General features: G+C 43.4%; 1 protein-coding gene across 5 annotated transcripts in view; it reads left to right on the top strand.

The window, feature by feature from the left end:
• NEDD4L (NEDD4 like E3 ubiquitin protein ligase) overlaps positions 1-18,444 on the top strand; it is a 260,860-nt gene that overhangs the window by 108,982 nt on the left and 133,434 nt on the right. For all 5 annotated transcript variants that reach the window (XM_079994713.1, XM_079994715.1, XM_079994714.1 and 2 more), the window contains 2 exons: positions 13,236-13,317; positions 14,750-14,788. In XM_079994713.1, the coding sequence (XP_079850839.1) occupies positions 13,236-13,317; positions 14,750-14,788 (121 nt within the window). The remainder of the gene's footprint in view (positions 1-13,235; positions 13,318-14,749; positions 14,789-18,444) is intronic.

The following is an 18,444-nucleotide window of genomic DNA, read 5'->3' as shown; positions in this document are numbered from 1 at the left end:
TTTATTTTATTTTTTAGTGTTATTTAATTTAAACAGCTCCACATAATATTGTGAGTGGCATTGCATCATTCTTCCCTTGGTTTCCCCCTGAAATCTACTACCTGCCAGGGTCATTGGATGACATTGGGTTCCAGTAATGAGATTAATTATTTTACAGGGTTTTTATTTTCCCTCTCCTCTTCACCCCCCACCCTTGTGGCCTCTAAACTAGGAACGCTTTAAAAGGAAGTTTCGATCCTCTGATCACTCCTAATTGACCTTATCTACCTTTTCCAGGTTGTCTGTAATATCCCTGCACACAGTATTCTGACTGCATCTGTGGCTTCAGATTTCTTTTAAATGTCCTTAAGGTGCTTGCTTTGTTTTCTTTCCCTCGTAGTCAAGAACATTGGATTTAACCGTGTTTACTCCGGGTCTAACGCGCCATCAAATCTAATGCGCACCTCAATTTTCAGAACCTTGAAACCCCCAAAAACTATTTGCTGGTGAATGTAAATGTGCCATCAAATCTAATGTGCACCTTAATTTTCGCAGTATAATTGGGCCAAAAAAGTGCGCATTAAATTAGAGTAAATAGAGTACCTTTCATTTGCGTTTCCAGACCCAGAAACCTCCCCCCTAAATATTTCACACATGACTCAAAATTTTGGTTTTGGTTTTTGACAGAATTTAGGCCATGACTTTATTGATTACAGAAAGTGACTGGTTGCATAGGCTCTGGTTCGACTAACTCCCTGCCATGCAGGTTGCGCTGACCTTGGGTTCCAGCATAGGTCAGCCAAGGGTGAATACCTAGGTAAGCGGAAAGCCGAGAACGGGCTAACTCCGCCACCCAAATGTCCCCCTGGACTCAGGCACGGGCACAGCCCCCTCTCAGGGGTTGACCAAACCATCGAGTTTTGGATTCCTTTAACGGAATACCCTTCACATAGGAATGGCGAGAGCGTTCTCCCATCCCTATCACCTGAACCAGAGCCCATCCACAACCTTACGAGTTGTGACAATTTGCTATGCGGCAGGCGAAACCCAAATGGCAACAGCCAATCAGCCAAGTGGGGGAAATTCCTTCCGTGCCCCTGTCCCAACGACAGACGACACACCACGACATAGCAAGGTCAAGAGCACAGCCCTAAAAGCAGGGAGAGGTGGGTAGGTGTTCCAATGCACGCACCGAAAGAGGAAGCTATGGGCCATGTGCATGGGCATAAATAGGTCCCTCAAACCATTTGGACTGCATCCCATTGGCCAGATTGTACCCAGCTTCGAGGGACCTACCAATCAGGTGTTGTGGCTGACCAGTTGTACCCACCCATAACACAGGGTGTCAGTTTTCCAGGTCTCACCACAATATGTGCCCTCTTTAAGGGAGGACCCGATTTACTTGCTTGCTTGCTTACTGTGGCATCCTGCCTGACATTGTCACTGAGCTTCCTACTGCTGCCCCAAGGTCTCTCTGCTAGATAGTGCAGATCCTAGTTTAGACTCCACCACTAAAATGAAGGTAGGTTTTTGGCCTTGCTGCCTATTACCATTCTTCTAGTTTATATGAGTCCAGGAACATTTGTAGCCTTTGCTGTAAGGTAAAGGTAAAGGTACCCCTGCCCGTACGGGCCAGTCTTGACAGACTCTGGGGTTGTGCGCCCATCTCACTTAAGAGGCCAGGGGCCAGCGCTGTCCGGAGACACTTCCGGGTCACGTGGCCAGCGTGACATCGCTGCTCTGGCGAGCCAGAGCCGCACACGGAAACGCCGTTTACCTTCCCGCTGGTAAGCGGTCCCTATTTATCTACTTGCACCCGGAGGTGCTTTCGAACTGCTAGGTTGGCAGGCGCTGGGACCGAGCAATGGGAGCGCACCCCGCCGCGGGGATTCGAACCGCCGACCTTTCGATCGGCAAGTCCTAGGCGCTGAGGCTTTAACCTTTAGCGCCAGTGCTTAAAGCAGAATTAAGCTGTAGTCCTAATTTGGGACCTTGTGAAGTGTTTTTCTGCACTTGGAAGCCAGTATGGATTACCTGTGGTATGCCAATACTGATGAGGGTATATAAGCATATATACTGCAGTATATTATCTATTTATCTATCTCGTATAGAAAACCCTGAACAGCTTAGAACCAGTTTTTACTTGTGCCATCTCCTTACTCCAGGTACCCACTCGACCAATTCAATCTGCGGAACTGACACTCTTCCATTTGCCACGGAATACTTGTTCCACACTTGTAGCAAACCGATATTTTAGTGGGGCAGCGGCTGCACTTTGGAACTCCCTGCCACTTGACAGCAGGCAGGCACCTTCACTGTGCTCTTTCTGGCGCCTGCTTAAAACACTCTTGTTTAGGCAAGCCTGCCCAGACATGCAGAAGTTACATGTGTTTTATCTCTTTTTAGCTATAGTTGATTTTAATTCTTTCGGATTGCTTATATTGGATTGCTGTGAACCGTCCTGAGATATTATGATGAGGGCTGGTGTGTGTGTGTACATATATATTGTTTATTGTTTTTTACTGATAATAATTTTTTTCATATTGTTACTTTTTGTTTTTTTAAATCAAAAGGTTTTTAAATTGCATTATTTTCTTTTAAAAAATAACTATCTGCACAGTTTTTTTAAAAAAATGTTTAAATAATTTTTATTCATTTTCAGTTACAAAAATCCAGTATGTGCCATATTATATTCATACCAAATAGCAGTACCAATTCAAATTCAAATAAATTACATAGCCAATTATAAATTTTGTATGGCTTCCCACGTGCTTCCCTTTAATTCTTCCTCCAGACTGTTGCTCAAACCAAATACAATCCATTCTTGATAAAATCCCTTATACCACAGCTACAATGATTAACTTCAGTTCGCATTAATACGTATAGTAATTTTTAAATTCGCAAATGAAGTTCTCCTTTCTTCTTCCTGTGTGAGGTTTTAATCAATGGTTCCATCATTCCTTTTTCAAATATTATGTCCATATTAATTATTCCTGATTTCCTTGTTGACTCGGAGTTACTCACTTAAAAATATTCAGAAGCCATTCCCCAATAATAGAACCATAGAACAATAGAATTGTAGAGTTGGAAGGGACCACGAGGGTCATCTAGTCCAACCCCCGGCAATGCAGGAATATTTTGCCTAACATGGGGCTTGAACCCACAACGCTGAGATTAAGAGTCTCATGCTCTACTGACAAGATGTTTCATATTTCCTCCTGCAAAACGCTGATCGGCAACAAATAATGCACAGGCGCAGAAATGGGCACAACTGCATCTACCGTCATTCAAGTTGAATAACTGGTTGTTGGCATCGGCCTGTCTCGGGAGACAATGTCAAACTTTTGGAAGGTTGCAGCGCCTGTCGTGGCTGTAGAGACCGATATGGGAGAGACATGTTTTGCTGCAGCCAGGGCAGATGAAGGAGTCTGGTTGTAATGCTGCTAATGCAATAAAATTAAATAACTATGCTTAAGCTCTATTTGGAAATTAGGGGCACAATTGCGTTGGAGACGAAAATGTGTCATTTGGATGGTCAAAAAAACCAAGGTACTGGGCTGTATTCGGCTTCCCTGTTCTACTAGTGCAAGCCAGCGCAAGTATTCCCACTAGTGCAGTGGGGCTCTCCCCCCCCCCACCTGTTTTCCTCCAGCTCCTTTTGTAGCTCCACTCCAGAGGATCAGGAAAGCCCCCCCAGAACAAGCGCAAGGTGGGTAGATTGTTGGATAAACAGATGCTTGCATTGAGTAAACAACAACCCTGGCACTGTGTTGAGTTCCGCCCACTTACCTTACTGTGACGTGCAAACCAGTGTGTATGGTTTCTTTATTTTTGCATTTAGTGACTTGGGTGGTCTAAACTCTAAACCACTGAGCCTCTTGGGCTTGCCGATCGGAAGATTGGCAGTTCGAATCCCCACAACGGGGTGAGCTCCCGTTGCTCTTTCCCAGCTCCTGCCAACCTAGCAGTTCGAAAGCACACCAGTGCAAGTAGATAAATAGGTACAGCTGTGGTGGGAAGGTAAACGGCTTTTCCGTGTGCTCTGGTTTCCGTCATGGTGTCCCGTTGCACCAGAAGTGGTTTAGTCATGCTGGCCACATGACCCAGAAAGCTGTCTGTGGACAAACGCCGGCTCCCTCAGCCTGAAAGCGAGATGAGCGCCGCAACCCCATACAGTGGTACCTCTGGTTATGTGCTTAATTCGTTTCGGAGGTCTGTTCTTAACCTGAAACTGTTCTTAACCTGAAGCACCACTTTAGCTAATGGGGCCTCCCACGGCTGCCGTGCGATTTCTGTTCTCAACCTGAAGCAAAGTTCTTAACCTGAAGCACTATTTCTGGGTTAGCGGAGTCTGTAACCTGAAGCGCCTGTAACCTGAAGCGTCTGTAACCCGAGGTACCATTGTATATTCCACCTTCCTTCCAGGGAGGAAAGTCGCCTTTGACTGGACTTAACTGTCCAGGGGTCCTTTACCTTTACCTTATTGCATTTATATTCCACCTTTTCTCCAGGGAGCTGAAGGTGATGCATGTGGTTTTGCCCCTCCTCGTTTCATCCTCACAACAAACCCTATGAGTTAGCTTATTCCAAGAGACAGTGACTGGCCCCAGGTCACCAGTCTGTTTGATGGCTACATGAGGGATTTGAATCCTGGTTTCACAGGTCCTAGTCCCCACACTCTTAACTATTGTACACTTTTCAGGCTTGTAGCTTGTTGCTCTCAGCTTGAAGGGGATGCTGACACGTTTGTGGTTTATGGAGTAACCATGATATGCATACGGGACCTGGGTGGGTGGGTTTGCTTTTTCCTCTTGCTTAGCAGCACACTTCCATTTGTCAAACCGCAGTTTACAGTGATGTCCGGACCAACAAACTGTGACCTGAATAGCTCCTTCCAAGCCAGTATTGCAATTCAGGTTCGTTCTGGTTTGGACCTTGCTGCGGATGGTTTTGACAAACAAGGAAGTGTCCTATCAAGGAGGATGAAACTGCCAGCGGTATCTTATTCATGATCCTTCAAAGTATGTTTTGGAAGTTGGGAGATGTCTCCATGTAGCCATTATTTCTCAGAATGGGGTGGGCCTAGAGGAACATGGCATACCAAGACAGTTTGTGTATGTCCACGCAAGCACTTACAGTTTCACATGTTAAAAGAGTTACACCCAGGATTTAGCAAATAATAGTGTCATCACTATACTATTGGTAGTGATGGTTGGTTGGTTGGTTGGTTGGTTGCATATATGGTTTATAAATGTATTGAATACATAAACAGAAAATGTGGAATTAAGAATCCCAGATTGTTGCAGGGCCAGTTAGTATTTTAGAGGATAAGTGGAATATACATTAAAATAATAACAACAGATATATTATCATCATTCACAACTTACGGTTTTATTTATATTATGAGCTTTTTAGGTCAATTTTGTTTTTAACCTCTGGCTGTTATTGATAATATTAATGTCTATGCAAAGATGTTTAAGGTGCATACAAATTACGTTAAATAAATGAAACCTGTAGTTTGGCAAGTACTGCCTTCAGTTAGTCCAAAGGTCACATCTTGGTGAACTAGATAAGTCCTGGTTTCATCACTGCTTGACTCATATCAGGGTCATGCAGGTGGGACAGCCCCAGAGGTAGTCTCCAGGAAAAATGCCAGGGTGAGGCATTGCAAGATATAATCTGTAGGCAACCAAGCCAGAATCAAGACTCCAGGCTGCAGTCAGCTGAGCCTCATTCCATTTCTCCTGGCTCAACAGAAAAGGAAGAGGTCTACTGGTAATTATACGTATTTACTATGTTCATGATCCTCCTTTCAGTATAGGCAGTCAGTAGGAATTGCATCTTAATAATAGGTTACAGCCTAAGGGCCACAATAAGAAAGGAGGGGGGGGGATGGCCTGGGGAGGGATAGGTGCAAATTTGAGTTTGCTGCCTTTGGTGTTGCTGAACTGTGGTCAAAGATCGCTAGTGGTCTGTGAGCTTTATTTGGGTGGTTGCAGAGGAAAGATGTTGCCTCCATCATATTAAATATCCATATTGATTTCTTATTGTATTTTTATTGCTTCTCGTGTTCCTCGTATTGTTTGTTAGTGCATCAACATTTGAATTTGATATATAAGAAGCAAAATCTGCAACAAAAATACAATTCATTGTGAAACAACAGGCATAATAACAATAACAATAACAACAATAACAGCAAATTTATATACCTCCCTGCATCTGAGGATGACAGTGTGGTTCACAGGATAAACATACAGGATAAAAGCACAAAATAAATAAAAATAAATAGAAACAAAAGCACAAAATAAATAGAAACAAAACAAAACAACCCCTCCCTCCCACAAACACATTTAAAAGGCTGTGGAATGTTAATCAGTCAAAGGTCTGGCTGAAGAGGAATGTTTTCTCCTGGCGCTTAAAGATATATAATGATGTTTGAAATAACGTTTGTAAAAACAACAACAACAACAACAACAACAACCCCAGAAGCTTTTTTGGGGGGAATTACAGGGAATTATAGGGACAGAACTATCTAAACTGTATAGAAACTTATTACTACAGTGGCAAGAATGTTACTTGCCCCAAAATGTAAAGAAGGAGAAGTCCCAGCAAAGGAAGAATGGATACAAAAATTTATGGATTATGCAGAAATGGCGAAACTTAACGGAAGTATAAGAAATCAAGATAACAATTTATTAAAATAAAAGAATGGAAATGGTTTATTGAATATTTACAGATGAATTTTAAACAGATAAAAACATTGGCAGGATTATTGTAACAACCTGCAGCTCATAAGAGTGTATATTTAAAGAAGATGAATAAGGAACCGCAGAAAGAGGGGGAAGGAAGTCAAGTTTTGAAATGTCAAAATGATTATAAAATTAGTGAAATGTATAAACTTGAAAAGTATAAATAAAACAATTTGAAGGAGGAGGAGGAGATACATAATGAAAACACCAGATGAAGCTCCCTGGTGGTTGTTCAAGACCCTTGGGTGATTTTCAGGTGGTCTGCAGGGGAGAAAGTATGGGAACCACTTGCATAATAAAGGCACATACTGAACAGATGGGGCATCCTGTGATGGAAGGCGATCTGAGAAGAGAGGGGTCTCATGGGAGTTGGTCCCAGACAAGCTGATAGAGAGGGTTTCACTATGTCATCTTCCCCAGTGATGGAACCAGGTGGAGTAAGATCTCAGGTGGGCCAGGCAGAGACATGTGGAGCAGGGGCAGGCAAGACGTCAGAAGCAGAGTCCAAGATTTAGGGAGAAAACAAAGATCTGGACCACGTGAGAGGCTGTATTGCCAGATGCAGAGCCACCTTGGAAATCCCACCACCTAGGCCCCTTTTGTGCAATTTTTGCTTTGTTTTATTTTTGCAACAAAATTTAAATAGCAGCTGTTTGCACAAAAAATAAAATAAAATCGTAAAATATACCTTAATAATCCCAATAAACATTGAAGTTAGGAAATGTTTAAGAATTCAAAACGTAATCGAAATCAGCGGTTAAAATAAAATTGCAGATTAAAACACAAATATGGGTAGGCTTGCAGAAACAAATGTTAAAAAAACCAACAACAACAGGTGCTAAAAACGGTTTAGCAAAGATGTTTGCCTGAGGTCAATAGACAGGGAATAGTCTAGGGGCTGCCGAGCTAAAAAAATCTATTCCTGATAAGTGCAGAATGAATATTGCGTTTCAGTCAGGGTCATCAACAAACAGGTAGAAGGGGTAGGGAGGGTATGTTTAGTGTCCACCTAATTTCATTCACTCTTCAAGTGTGCTGCTTTTACTATTAAAACACAATTGGCTGGTTTCAGTATGTGCTTCTCAGAAGTAGCCCCCTTCAGATAACCTCTTCCTACTGAGAAAAAAAAAATGCAATGTTGATGTCCGCCACTGCCTTGATAGTCTATTTCCCACGCAAAGACTGCTAATCTGCTTCTCATCATTATGTTGTTACTGACTAATATACATTCACCATCTTGGCCATTGGCATCCAAGATGCTTGTGTTTTTAAGACACGCCCTATTCCTGAGAATCGGATTTGTTTCGACTGTTTTAATAACTGAATTTGAAATCGTCGTAACCTGCTCTGGTATCTGTTGGTGAAGAAGGGTGGGTAACAGATTTAGTAGCAGTGGCGGTAGTAATAATATCGTAGCAAAGACATAAAATACAAAACGAACTAATAAATACGAATGTAAAATAAGTAATCACTTTACAGCTTCAGCAAGGTAAAATACCTAGACTGTAATTCATCCCAATGTTGTTGTTTTTATATCAAAATTTGGCAAAATGGTGTGTGTGTGTGTGTGTGTGTGTGTGTGTGTGTTGTGGGAGTTGTGAAATTGCACATGGTTGCTTGCTGTTGTATTTTTGTATCTTGATTTTCCTTGGGTTTTAGAAAAGCTAAGGAAATTTTCACTTACAGTGGTACCTCTGGATGCGAACGGGATCCGTTCTGGAGCCCCATTCGCATCCTGCGGGTTGCAATTTGCCGCTTCTGCACATGTGTGTGACGTCATTTTGAGCATCTGTGTGAGCGGCGAAACCTGGAAGTAACATGCTTCATTACTTCTGGGTCGCCGCGGAGTGCAACTCGAAAACGCTCAACCTGAAGCAACTTTAACCCGAGGTATGACTGTACATCTTGGAGCATGGGTAGGCCAACTAAGGCCCAGGGGCCGGATCAGGCCCAATCGCCTTCTCAATCCAGCCCGTGGATGGTCTGGGAATCGGCGTGTTTTTACATGAGTAGAATGTGTCCTTTTATTTAAAATGCATCTCTGGGTTATTTGTGGGGCATAGGAATTCCTTCATTTTTTCTCTCCAAATTGTAGTCCGGCCCCGCACAAAAGGTCTGAGGGACAGTGGACCGGCCCCCTTCTGAAAAACTTAGCTGACCCCTGTTGGAGTAAGAGAAGCAGCACCTTTTGCTCTCTCCAGGCTCCACTTTATAAAAAAAATAGCCACTGAGATTGCCACATGGTTCAGTTTGACTGGTTGCTCCGCAGCACACTGATGTGGTGATGAACAAATTTGCTTGAAGCAGGCATAGGCAAACTCCGGCCCTCCAGATGTTTGAGACTACAATTCCTCCACCCCTGACCACTGGTCCTGTTAGCTAGAGATGATGGGAATTGTAGTCCCAAACATCTGGAAGGCCGGAGTTTGCCTATGCCTGGCCTAAAGTATCAACCCTTGTGAGGGTGTGTCCCGGTCCGGTTCATGGGCGATCAAAGTCCCGGCTAGGGACGTCGGCACTGGGGGCAAGATGGCAGGGTGGAAGCAGGAACGGGAGTCCAGAAGCCAGGAGTCAGGAAGCCAAGAGTCTGAGGGTCAGGAAGCAAGGAGTGACGAAGTCAGGGGTCCGAGGATCAAGAAGCAAGGAGTCAAGGAGTCAAATGCATCAAGGCAGGGAACGTGTTGCTGTGGCAAAGAGCCGAAGGGAAATGCTGACCTTATATCCCTTCCTGGCTCTTGCCACCAGGTGTTGTGAGTTACCAATTGGCCTCACCTGTGCGGCCGCACCTTGCTTCTTCAGAACAAACTTAGAAAGACCCCAGTCCTGCAAAGTCCTACTGGTCACAGGGTCTGACTCCTGCATTCACTCCTGACAGGGTGGAGTCCTTTTCAGATGGCAGTTATGTCTCAGATCAAAGTTCTGGCTCTTGGAAACTACTTTATGTAAGTGCTAACTATTTTAGAGAGCGAAGAGGTAGACTAGTTCATGCTGCCGTTGAGAAATGGTTGTACTAATCTGACCTGTAAGATTTGCATGTGTTAATGGTGGAATGTAGGACGCTCTCACCATCGAGGCAGAGTCTTAGGCAACAGGCGCAACTAAGTATTGAAAAAAACACCTCCAGGTGATGTTGTACACGTTTGTGTAGTCCGACACAAACTGCATTTGCTGTGCTGTGTTCGTTGTGGGGAGAGAAACATATTTCAAGTACCTTCTCTTTTCTAGGACTTTGAGTCCTCCATTCCTCCAGGCAACATTGTGTTCTTTGATTAGTTATTAGGACGTAGACTCATCTTCTCCATTCGCTGAGTTTCAACTTGTGTAGGTGGCAGTGGGATTGTTCCACATCTGATGTCTGCATACTCAGCAGAAGGTTCCGTGTGCTTGCAGCTGCATGTGGGCAGTCCCTTTGGCATGTCAATCTTGAGTTCTTTCTCATGCAGTGGAACCATCTATGTTCATAAAGGTGTATGTCCCTCTGTCAAGACGGTTGATTTAAACAGGTGGAAGATATAATGGGGGGCGCGGGCGGCGCTGTGGGTTAAACCACAGAGCCTAGGACTTGCTGATCAGAAGGTCGGCGGTTCGAATCCCTGCAACAGGGTGAGCCCCTGTTGCTCGGTCCCTGCTCCTGCCAACCTAGCAGTTCGAAAGCACGTCAAAGTGCAAGTAGATAAATAGGTACCACTCCGGCGGGAAGGTAAACAGCGTTTCCGTGCACTGCTCTGGTTCGCCAGAAGCGGCTTAGTCATGCTGGCCACATGACCTGGAAGCTGTACGCCGGCTCCCTCGGCCAATAAAGTGAGATGAGTGCCACAACCCCAGAGTCGGTCAAGACTGGACTTAATGGTCAGGGGACCCTTTACCTTTACGATATAATGGTGGTGATGAATCACATGTATGCCTGTGTGTGTACATACACACAGGTATGTATTTAAATGGGATTGTTTTAGTATGCATGTTAATGCTTGTGCAATTAGCTTTTAAATTTAGAAACCACATAGAAACTAATTTAAATTATATAACTTAATTGTGTATAAATTGATTTAATACTACTAATAGTAGACAGTTGTTGGGGACTGGCTGGACAAAGAGGAGTGATGGGAGCCTCCCAGGGTTCAAAATTAGTTGGCCACATTTTGCACCTGGCTGTTGGCCACGCGCAACCAAGTGAAGGCGCTCGACACCTCCACCATCTGGAGGTTCATGCCTGGGGATCCTTGGATCTTATTTACTGTTTGGACAAAATATGCAACTTTTGCATTTTCTCTGTGTGGCAATTGGAGAATATATATGTTTTAAGGAAGAATGCTGTGTCTCGCTAGAGAGTTGGAATTTTAAATTTTGTTTATGCTTGTATTTGGGCTTATGCGAATTTTATTTATTTTACTTGTATGTGTATTCAGGTAGGTGGTTCCATTGGTTTCTTAAATGCTTGCTTTGTGATCCTCTGATGACTAAATACAAACAATTCCGGATCTATATGACTGTGAAGGAAGGAAAAACAGGATTACTGTTAACTGTGAATGATTAATTAAATGGTTGTGGTAGACAGGATATGTTATGCCTCTTCCCACACAAAACTAATAATTTCACCGATCGTTTAATATTCCCCAAATGTTCAATTTCCAATATATATTTAGTTGCTAGCTAGTGTATCTGTTTAAAGCGATATGAGACTGTGATATTAAAGGGATGGGCATTTGGGGGGAAATGTTCTCTCCCCACCCCACCCCCTTTTCAAAGTTATTCATGTAAGACTTTCCCTCCATCTTAGATGTGGCAATATAGCATGTGCAGAAAAATTTCTCTGTTATGTGGACAGAGGGTCAGTCCTACCATTAGGCAAATTGAGGCAACTGCCTCAGGCGGCAGATGCCCAAGGGCAAAAGTAACAGCCTCTGACTTTTCCTCCTGAGCTCTCCATCATTCCCCTTCTGGGACCCCTATCCTGGCCTGCTGCCTTGGGCACAATGAAAGATGCTATCATACCACCAATGCTGATGTACATTTTTGACTGCCAGACCAGTTTACATCTGTGGAATTGAGAAGGGCCGCCATCTTATCATTTGACTCAGGCAGCAAAATGTCTTGGGACTCAGGCGGCAGGATGAGATTTTTTAATTTTCTTGCGTATACTTATCTTAACCATTAAAAGATTTATATAATTTTGACATTTGTGAGTATTGAGAACAATTTTTGGGGAGAAAAATTGTCTTCATTTGAAATTTGAACAACCTGAATTAACTTGCTAGCAGTTTAAAAGTTTTCCATTACTACTGTGATTTTACACTGTAATTTGAGCTTCTTGTGTGCGCGTCAGCCTTTTTTCACAACATCGTTTAGATTTGTTAATTGTTCACTTTGTTCACAGGATGAGCTTGCTTCGCCTTTTTTTTTTTTTAGCTCCCCCCCCCCCCCCAATTTTTCTTTCAATTGAATGTGGAAAATAACTATTGTAGAACAACCTGCCATATGGCGGATGGCCACTTTCTGTGTTTTAACTGTGTTAAGTGTAACCACTAGAGGGTAGCTGACCATTTCAGTTACATTAATTCACAAGTTTTTTTTCCTCTTTGGAACCAAGCAACAGGTGGTCCGTCTGTTTAGGAGAAAATGCAAATGCTTGGGGAGGCCTTCTGTTGTGCTGATGTTGTTCAAACGCTTGCAAATTAGTTAGTGCCGATGAATTTAAATTTATAGCATCACAACTCCACATAATGTTTGCTCAGAAGCAAGCCCTACTTGTTCAGTGGGTATTATTCCTTAGTGAGCATGTGTAAGATTGTAGTGCAAAACAACAATTAATGAATGAAATGACAGTAATGAATGGAAAAGAATTCTTATTCATTGGAAACACTTAACATTCATGTAGTTCATTTCAGGTATCTGCATTATTCCAGCCCACTAAGCCAAATTGCAGCATCCAATAGCAGCTGATGCAAACATATTTCAATACTGAGGGATGCGGGTGGCTCTGTGGTCTAAACCACTAAGCCTCTTAGGCTTGCCAATCAGAAGGTCGGCGGTTCGAATCCCTGCGACGGAGTGAGCTCCTGTTGCTCTGTCCCAGTTCCTGCCAACCTAGCAGTTCAAAAGGACACCACTGCAAGTAGATAAGTAGGTACCACTGCAGCGGGAAGGTAAACGGCGTTTCCCTGTGCTCTGGTTTCCGTCACAGTGTTCTGTTGAGCCAGAAGCAGTTTAGTCATCCTGGCCACATGACCCAGAAAGCTGTTTGTGGACAAACGCTGGCTCCCTCGGCCTGAAAGCTAGATGAGCACCGCAACCCCATAGTCGCCTTTGACTGGACTCAACCGTCCAGGGGTCCTTTACCTTCTACCTTTTTTATTTCAATAACAGCTTATTTACAAATGGTTGGCTATCATTAGTTAGCATAAAGTGTGTGTGTGTGTGTTAAATTTTAAATAAAACTGAATGAAATTTCTTTCATCATGTGTTCTTTTTGGAGATTTGGAACATTAACGGCAAGTTCTTCTTTTGCAGTGACCCGTATGTGAAACTTTCATTGTATGTAGCAGACGAAAACCGAGAACTTGCCTTGGTGCAGACAAAAACTATTAAAAAGGTAAGTGGCGATAATATATCCTTAACTGTTGGACAGTGTTTGAAATTAGCCAGGCGCATTTTACACCTGGCTGTCGGCTACCTGCGGCCAAGTGAAGACACCTGGGTACCAGGATGATGCCTGACATCTCCACCCACCTGGAGGTGCATGCCTGGGGATCCTTGGATCGTGATTATTTTCCCACACTAATACTATACCGTGTAGAATTCTATGTGCTATATCTCATGTGCACAATCAGGATGAATTTCAGGAACCCAAATGCTTTTTCTGTGCAGCCTGAGCAGGGGCAGTGAACAACGTTATAGTTAATTTGTTGTCGCTTGTCTTCACTTACACCACTCCACTGCCCAGATCACAGTTGTGAAAAGTATCCCTATGTAATGCCCATGTCACAAAATGCATAGCATAACACACATACACACATTTATGAGCCACCTTGAGGGGCTCGCTTAAGGGTTATTCCCACTTGTTGCCGGGTGGCGCTGTGGGTTAAACCACAGAGCCTAGGACTTGTTGATCAGAAGGTCGGCGGTTCGAATCTCTGCGACGGGGTGAGCTCCCATTGCTCGGTCCCTGCTCCTGCCAACCTAGCAGTTCGAAAGCACGTCAAAGTGCAAGTAGATAAATAGGTACCACTCCGGCGGGAAGGTAAACGGCGTTTCCGTGCACTGCTCTGGTTCGCCAGAAGCAGCTTAGTCATGCTGGCCACATGACCCGGAAGCTGTATGCCAGCGCCCTTGGCCAGTAAAGCAAGATGAGCGCCGTAACCCCAGAGTCGGTCACGACTGGACCTAATGGTCAGGGTTCCTTTACCTTTATATACATTTTTTTAAAATGAATGAATGAATGAATATCGATTTTGGCCACAACTTTAAAAGGTTATCATCTGAAATACTTGGTGCAAAAAGTGGTTTTCTGTGCCAATCATAAATTTATATTTGGCATTTTTACCAGCGATTCTGCTTCAGAGATCTAGATCTACTCCTCTACTTGCAAACATTGACCATGTACCCTCTCGCTCTCTCCCACTCCCCAGTAACGTGTTGAAGAATTTTAATAATGAAATATTTAACGGCCTTCATTAAGACATCTCTGCCCAGGTCATCAACAATCTGCCTCCCACTGTGAAGTTCCTATTTATAGTTGACGTCTATTTCTGGCTCATCCCACTTCACATGCCCTCCCACACGAAGTTTGCTCAGCAAATGAATTTGAAGCCTTTTGACGACAATGTCTTTATTGCAGATGAAAGCTGTTGCTATGATGTTTTCCCCCCTCTCTAGTTCTTTTTTACTTTCCTTTCTGATATTCTTAACAAAGAATGTCACTTTTGTTTTAATTGCAGCGAAATGTCAGACCTTCAGCGTTTTCTAAAGCTCTTTAAGATTTGGTGTTGCTAAATGTGATTTCCCCTCCTCCTTTTTTCTTGCAGACATTGAATCCGAAATGGAATGAAGAATTTTATTTTAGAGTAAGTGTTCTGCTTTTAAATGACAAGCGTATTTCCTGTGCAATCAGCTGGCTCTGTGCTGTTGGCAATGGAATGTTGAATTGATGGCCCAAAATCTAATGAACCAGCAAAGCAACTCTTATTTTCTTAAACATTCTAAACCAAACGTTTACAAAACATTTCTATCAATATGAAACATGGCCTTCTCTGGAAATGATTTTGTAATATACAATAGCATTGTTAATTTGCAACGTGTTTTATAGCCTGTTTTATCTTTTTCACAACATCCCTGCGAGGTGGTTCAACTTAGGGTGTTCTACACTAGTGGTTATCCCTATTTCCACTCACAGGATATTTTAGGCCAAGGGGAAAAGATGGAGGCAAATAGACATATAGAGGAAGCAAAGGGCTGTGAATGAAAAAGGCTGGAGGTGGGGGAGAGGAAATGGGTTTCATTTGCAGGTTGTTTATAGATAGGTTCAAGCTTTTTAAACAGTGAAGATTGCTGGACTAGTATTCTGGTTTTGTGGGACAAGAGTATTGAAGCTGAGCAATAAATCTATTGCATTGGATGAAGACTAGAAAACAGGGATGCAGAAGCCAAGGCTACCCAGAAGGCACTGAGATATAGTTCCCATCATCCCTCTTCGCCTTGTTGTCTAGGGTTGACGGGAGTTGCTGTCCATCATCTTGAGAGCCATAGGTTCCCAATCCCTGCTTTCAACCCAATCCAAGCTTGTATCCATAGTCCTAGAACCATAACTTCCTGCTCCCAGTACAGTTGTGTCACAAGCATGCTCAGTGGCAGTGCGTGAATTTGCTTGAAGAAACCTTGTTGGGATGGAGTGCAAAGGATGACTTCCTCCACCTACCAGAAATTAGCAGCGGTAGAGATAGGGATGCGGGTGGCGCTGTGGTCTAAACCACAGAGCCTAGGGCTTGCTGATCAGAAGGTCGGCGGTTTGAATCCCCGCGACGGGGTGAGCTCCCGTTGCTCGGTCCCTGCTCCTGCCAACCTAGCAGTTCAAAAGCGCGTCAAAGTGCAAATAGATAAATAGGTACCACTCTGGCGTTTCTATGCACTGCTCTGGTTTGCCAGAAGTGGCTTAATAATGCTGGCCACATGACCCAGAAGCTGTCTGCCGACAAACGCTGGCTCCCTTGGCCTATAGAGCGAGATGAGTGCCGAAACCCCAGAGTCGTCCACGACTGGACCTAATGGTCAGGGGTCCCTTTACCTTTACCTTTAGAGACAGGGAGTCCTACTTTCAGCAGTGTCAGAGTGTGGGGTTGCTGACTAGCTAGCCACACCTTTCCATGCAGGTTTGGTTACTGGCATTGTTAAGGGGTTAGCCAATCATCGCCTACACTCTTTCTGTCCGAGATTTCTCCTCTGCTTCTAGTATTCATTTCCAGTGAAGACATGAATTTTCTTTCTTACCTCTGATTTACCCTAGAGCAGAGCCATTGGTTCTTACAAATGAGCCACTTTACCAGTGGGGCTGGTTTTCAACATCGCAATATATCACCAGCTAAATATCGTGATATACCATTACATCACGTTGTCTGAAATAAGGAACTATTTAGATGTGAACAGTAGGGCTGGGCCATATCTGGTTTTCAACACCATGATATATTACCAGATAAACAATGTGATATACTAATATATCACCATGTTTGAGATAAGGATGGATCTATGTAGAGGCGTTGGCTGGCTCCAGTTTTTCCCACATTGTGATTTTTGCATAGCGCGCGCACACACACACACACACACACACACACCACCAATCACAATTCGCAGTATATTGCCAGGTCAAAAATTATGACACCAGTATCATTGGGATATCAAGCACACAAATCCATGGGACCAACTTATGCTTCAGATCATTGGTCCATCTGTTGCTGTGCTGTCTGCACTGACTGGTAGGAGACTCTCCTGGGTCTCAGAGTCTTCCACACTCCTGTCTGTAGATGTTGGGTATTTAATTTCGGACTTGACTTGAGGCAAATTTAATTAACTCCCCTGGCATTTGGGTGTGCATCGTCTTTATTAGAGTGCCTTGTACTCATGCCACTTCCCTGTTCTCATTAAACAAAACAGGAGGCAAGAGAGTTTTAAAGACCTAGTGTAGTTGTGGCCACAATTTTGGCAAATGTGCCTCAGGCCCGCTCCCAAACTTGGAAGAATGCCATTGTAATGTACATTGTGACACAGAAGTGTTCTGTAGAAGGCTATACAGATGAGTCCAAGGGAGAAGTCAGATTTGAGCCCATATCTTTCTGACCAAGTGCACTTTATCCCATTTCTTTGTTTTGTTTTAAATCTTCTGCCATCTCACTTGTTCTACACCAAAGAAAATCCCCTGTGTTGCGAAACAGAACACTCTGAACAACAAGCAACACGTCGGCTAATAATATACTGAAAATATTTTTATAACACTGTTTCAAAATTCATAAACATAAGACATATAATATGTGCATGGAGTCACAAACTAATAAGAATCAAATAAATATTCCATGAACAGTGTTAAGTTGTGGGTGAACATATCAGACGACACAGCAATTCAACAGCTCTTGTTTATTCACAGGCCAGAACAGAACTGAACTGAAGGGTTCAGCCAGCCTGCTTATACAGAGCTCCACTACAACGCAACTGTAACACTTTCTGTAACTATCCAATCACTGAGAGTCACTTTCAATCCCTTATTTGCATATGTGGACCTGAGTGAAAACTACCTACAGTATCCCCCTGCTGGCACAGGGTGAGAACTTCAGTACATAACAAACAGGAACAGTAGGAGTGAAGTGACTGTCAAAGATCACTGAAATGGAGGCAGAATGCCTTTCCACAATCAATATCCTACAAACGTGAGATGATGGGTGCTCCAAACATTGCAATAGGGTGCTCCAAGCGCAGCACACTTTTTAGTGATAGCTGATCCTTGGACATTTGATGTACCTTTGGGGACTATTAATTTGTTCATTATCCTAGAAGAACTGTACTGTCTGCTGCTGGAATATTTATTTGATTCTTATTAGTTTGTGACTCCATGCACTTACTAGATGTCTTCGGTTTAAAAATATTGCCAGTATCTCACTTGTTCTGGCTTATTCCAGCCTAGAAAGCCTCTACACAAACATGACCACACGGACAATTTCTCTCCTCCAGTTTAAGAGGTTTCTGATGGTGGTTTGTTTATTTTTAGTTTTGTTTTGTTGCCATACACATTTTACAAGTACATTGTGGCCAGCCACTTTTTACTGTTTCACCTGTCCCGATACTCACCTGCTGCACCCTCACACATCCCTTTCAAGGGCCTGCCCTTGAAATTGTCCCAGAAACTCCAGCGGGTGCAGAATGCTGCAGTGAGGCTCCTCACGGGGTCCCTGCCATGGGAGCATATTCACCCAGTGCTTTACCAGTTGCACTGGCTCCCAGTTTAGTATTGAGTAAGGTTTAAGGTGCTGGTTTTGACCTTTAAAGCCCTTTATGGCTTAGGGCCCTTGTATTTACGGGATCACCTCTCCTGGTAAGCCCCGCAGAGGACCTTAAGGCCCATGAATAATCATAGTTTAGAGGTCCCAGGCCCTAAGTTTTAAATTTGTTGTTAGCTGCCCTGAGCCCGGTTTTCTGAACCAGGAAAGGCGGGGTATAAATATAAATTTATTATTTATTA

Source organism: Podarcis cretensis (assembly GCF_951804945.1).
Source record: "Podarcis cretensis genome assembly, chromosome: 11".
NCBI classification, from domain to species: Eukaryota; Metazoa; Chordata; class Lepidosauria; order Squamata; family Lacertidae; genus Podarcis; species Podarcis cretensis.
Note: the sequence above shows the minus strand (reverse complement) of the source record. Positions and strands in the feature narration are given on the sequence as shown.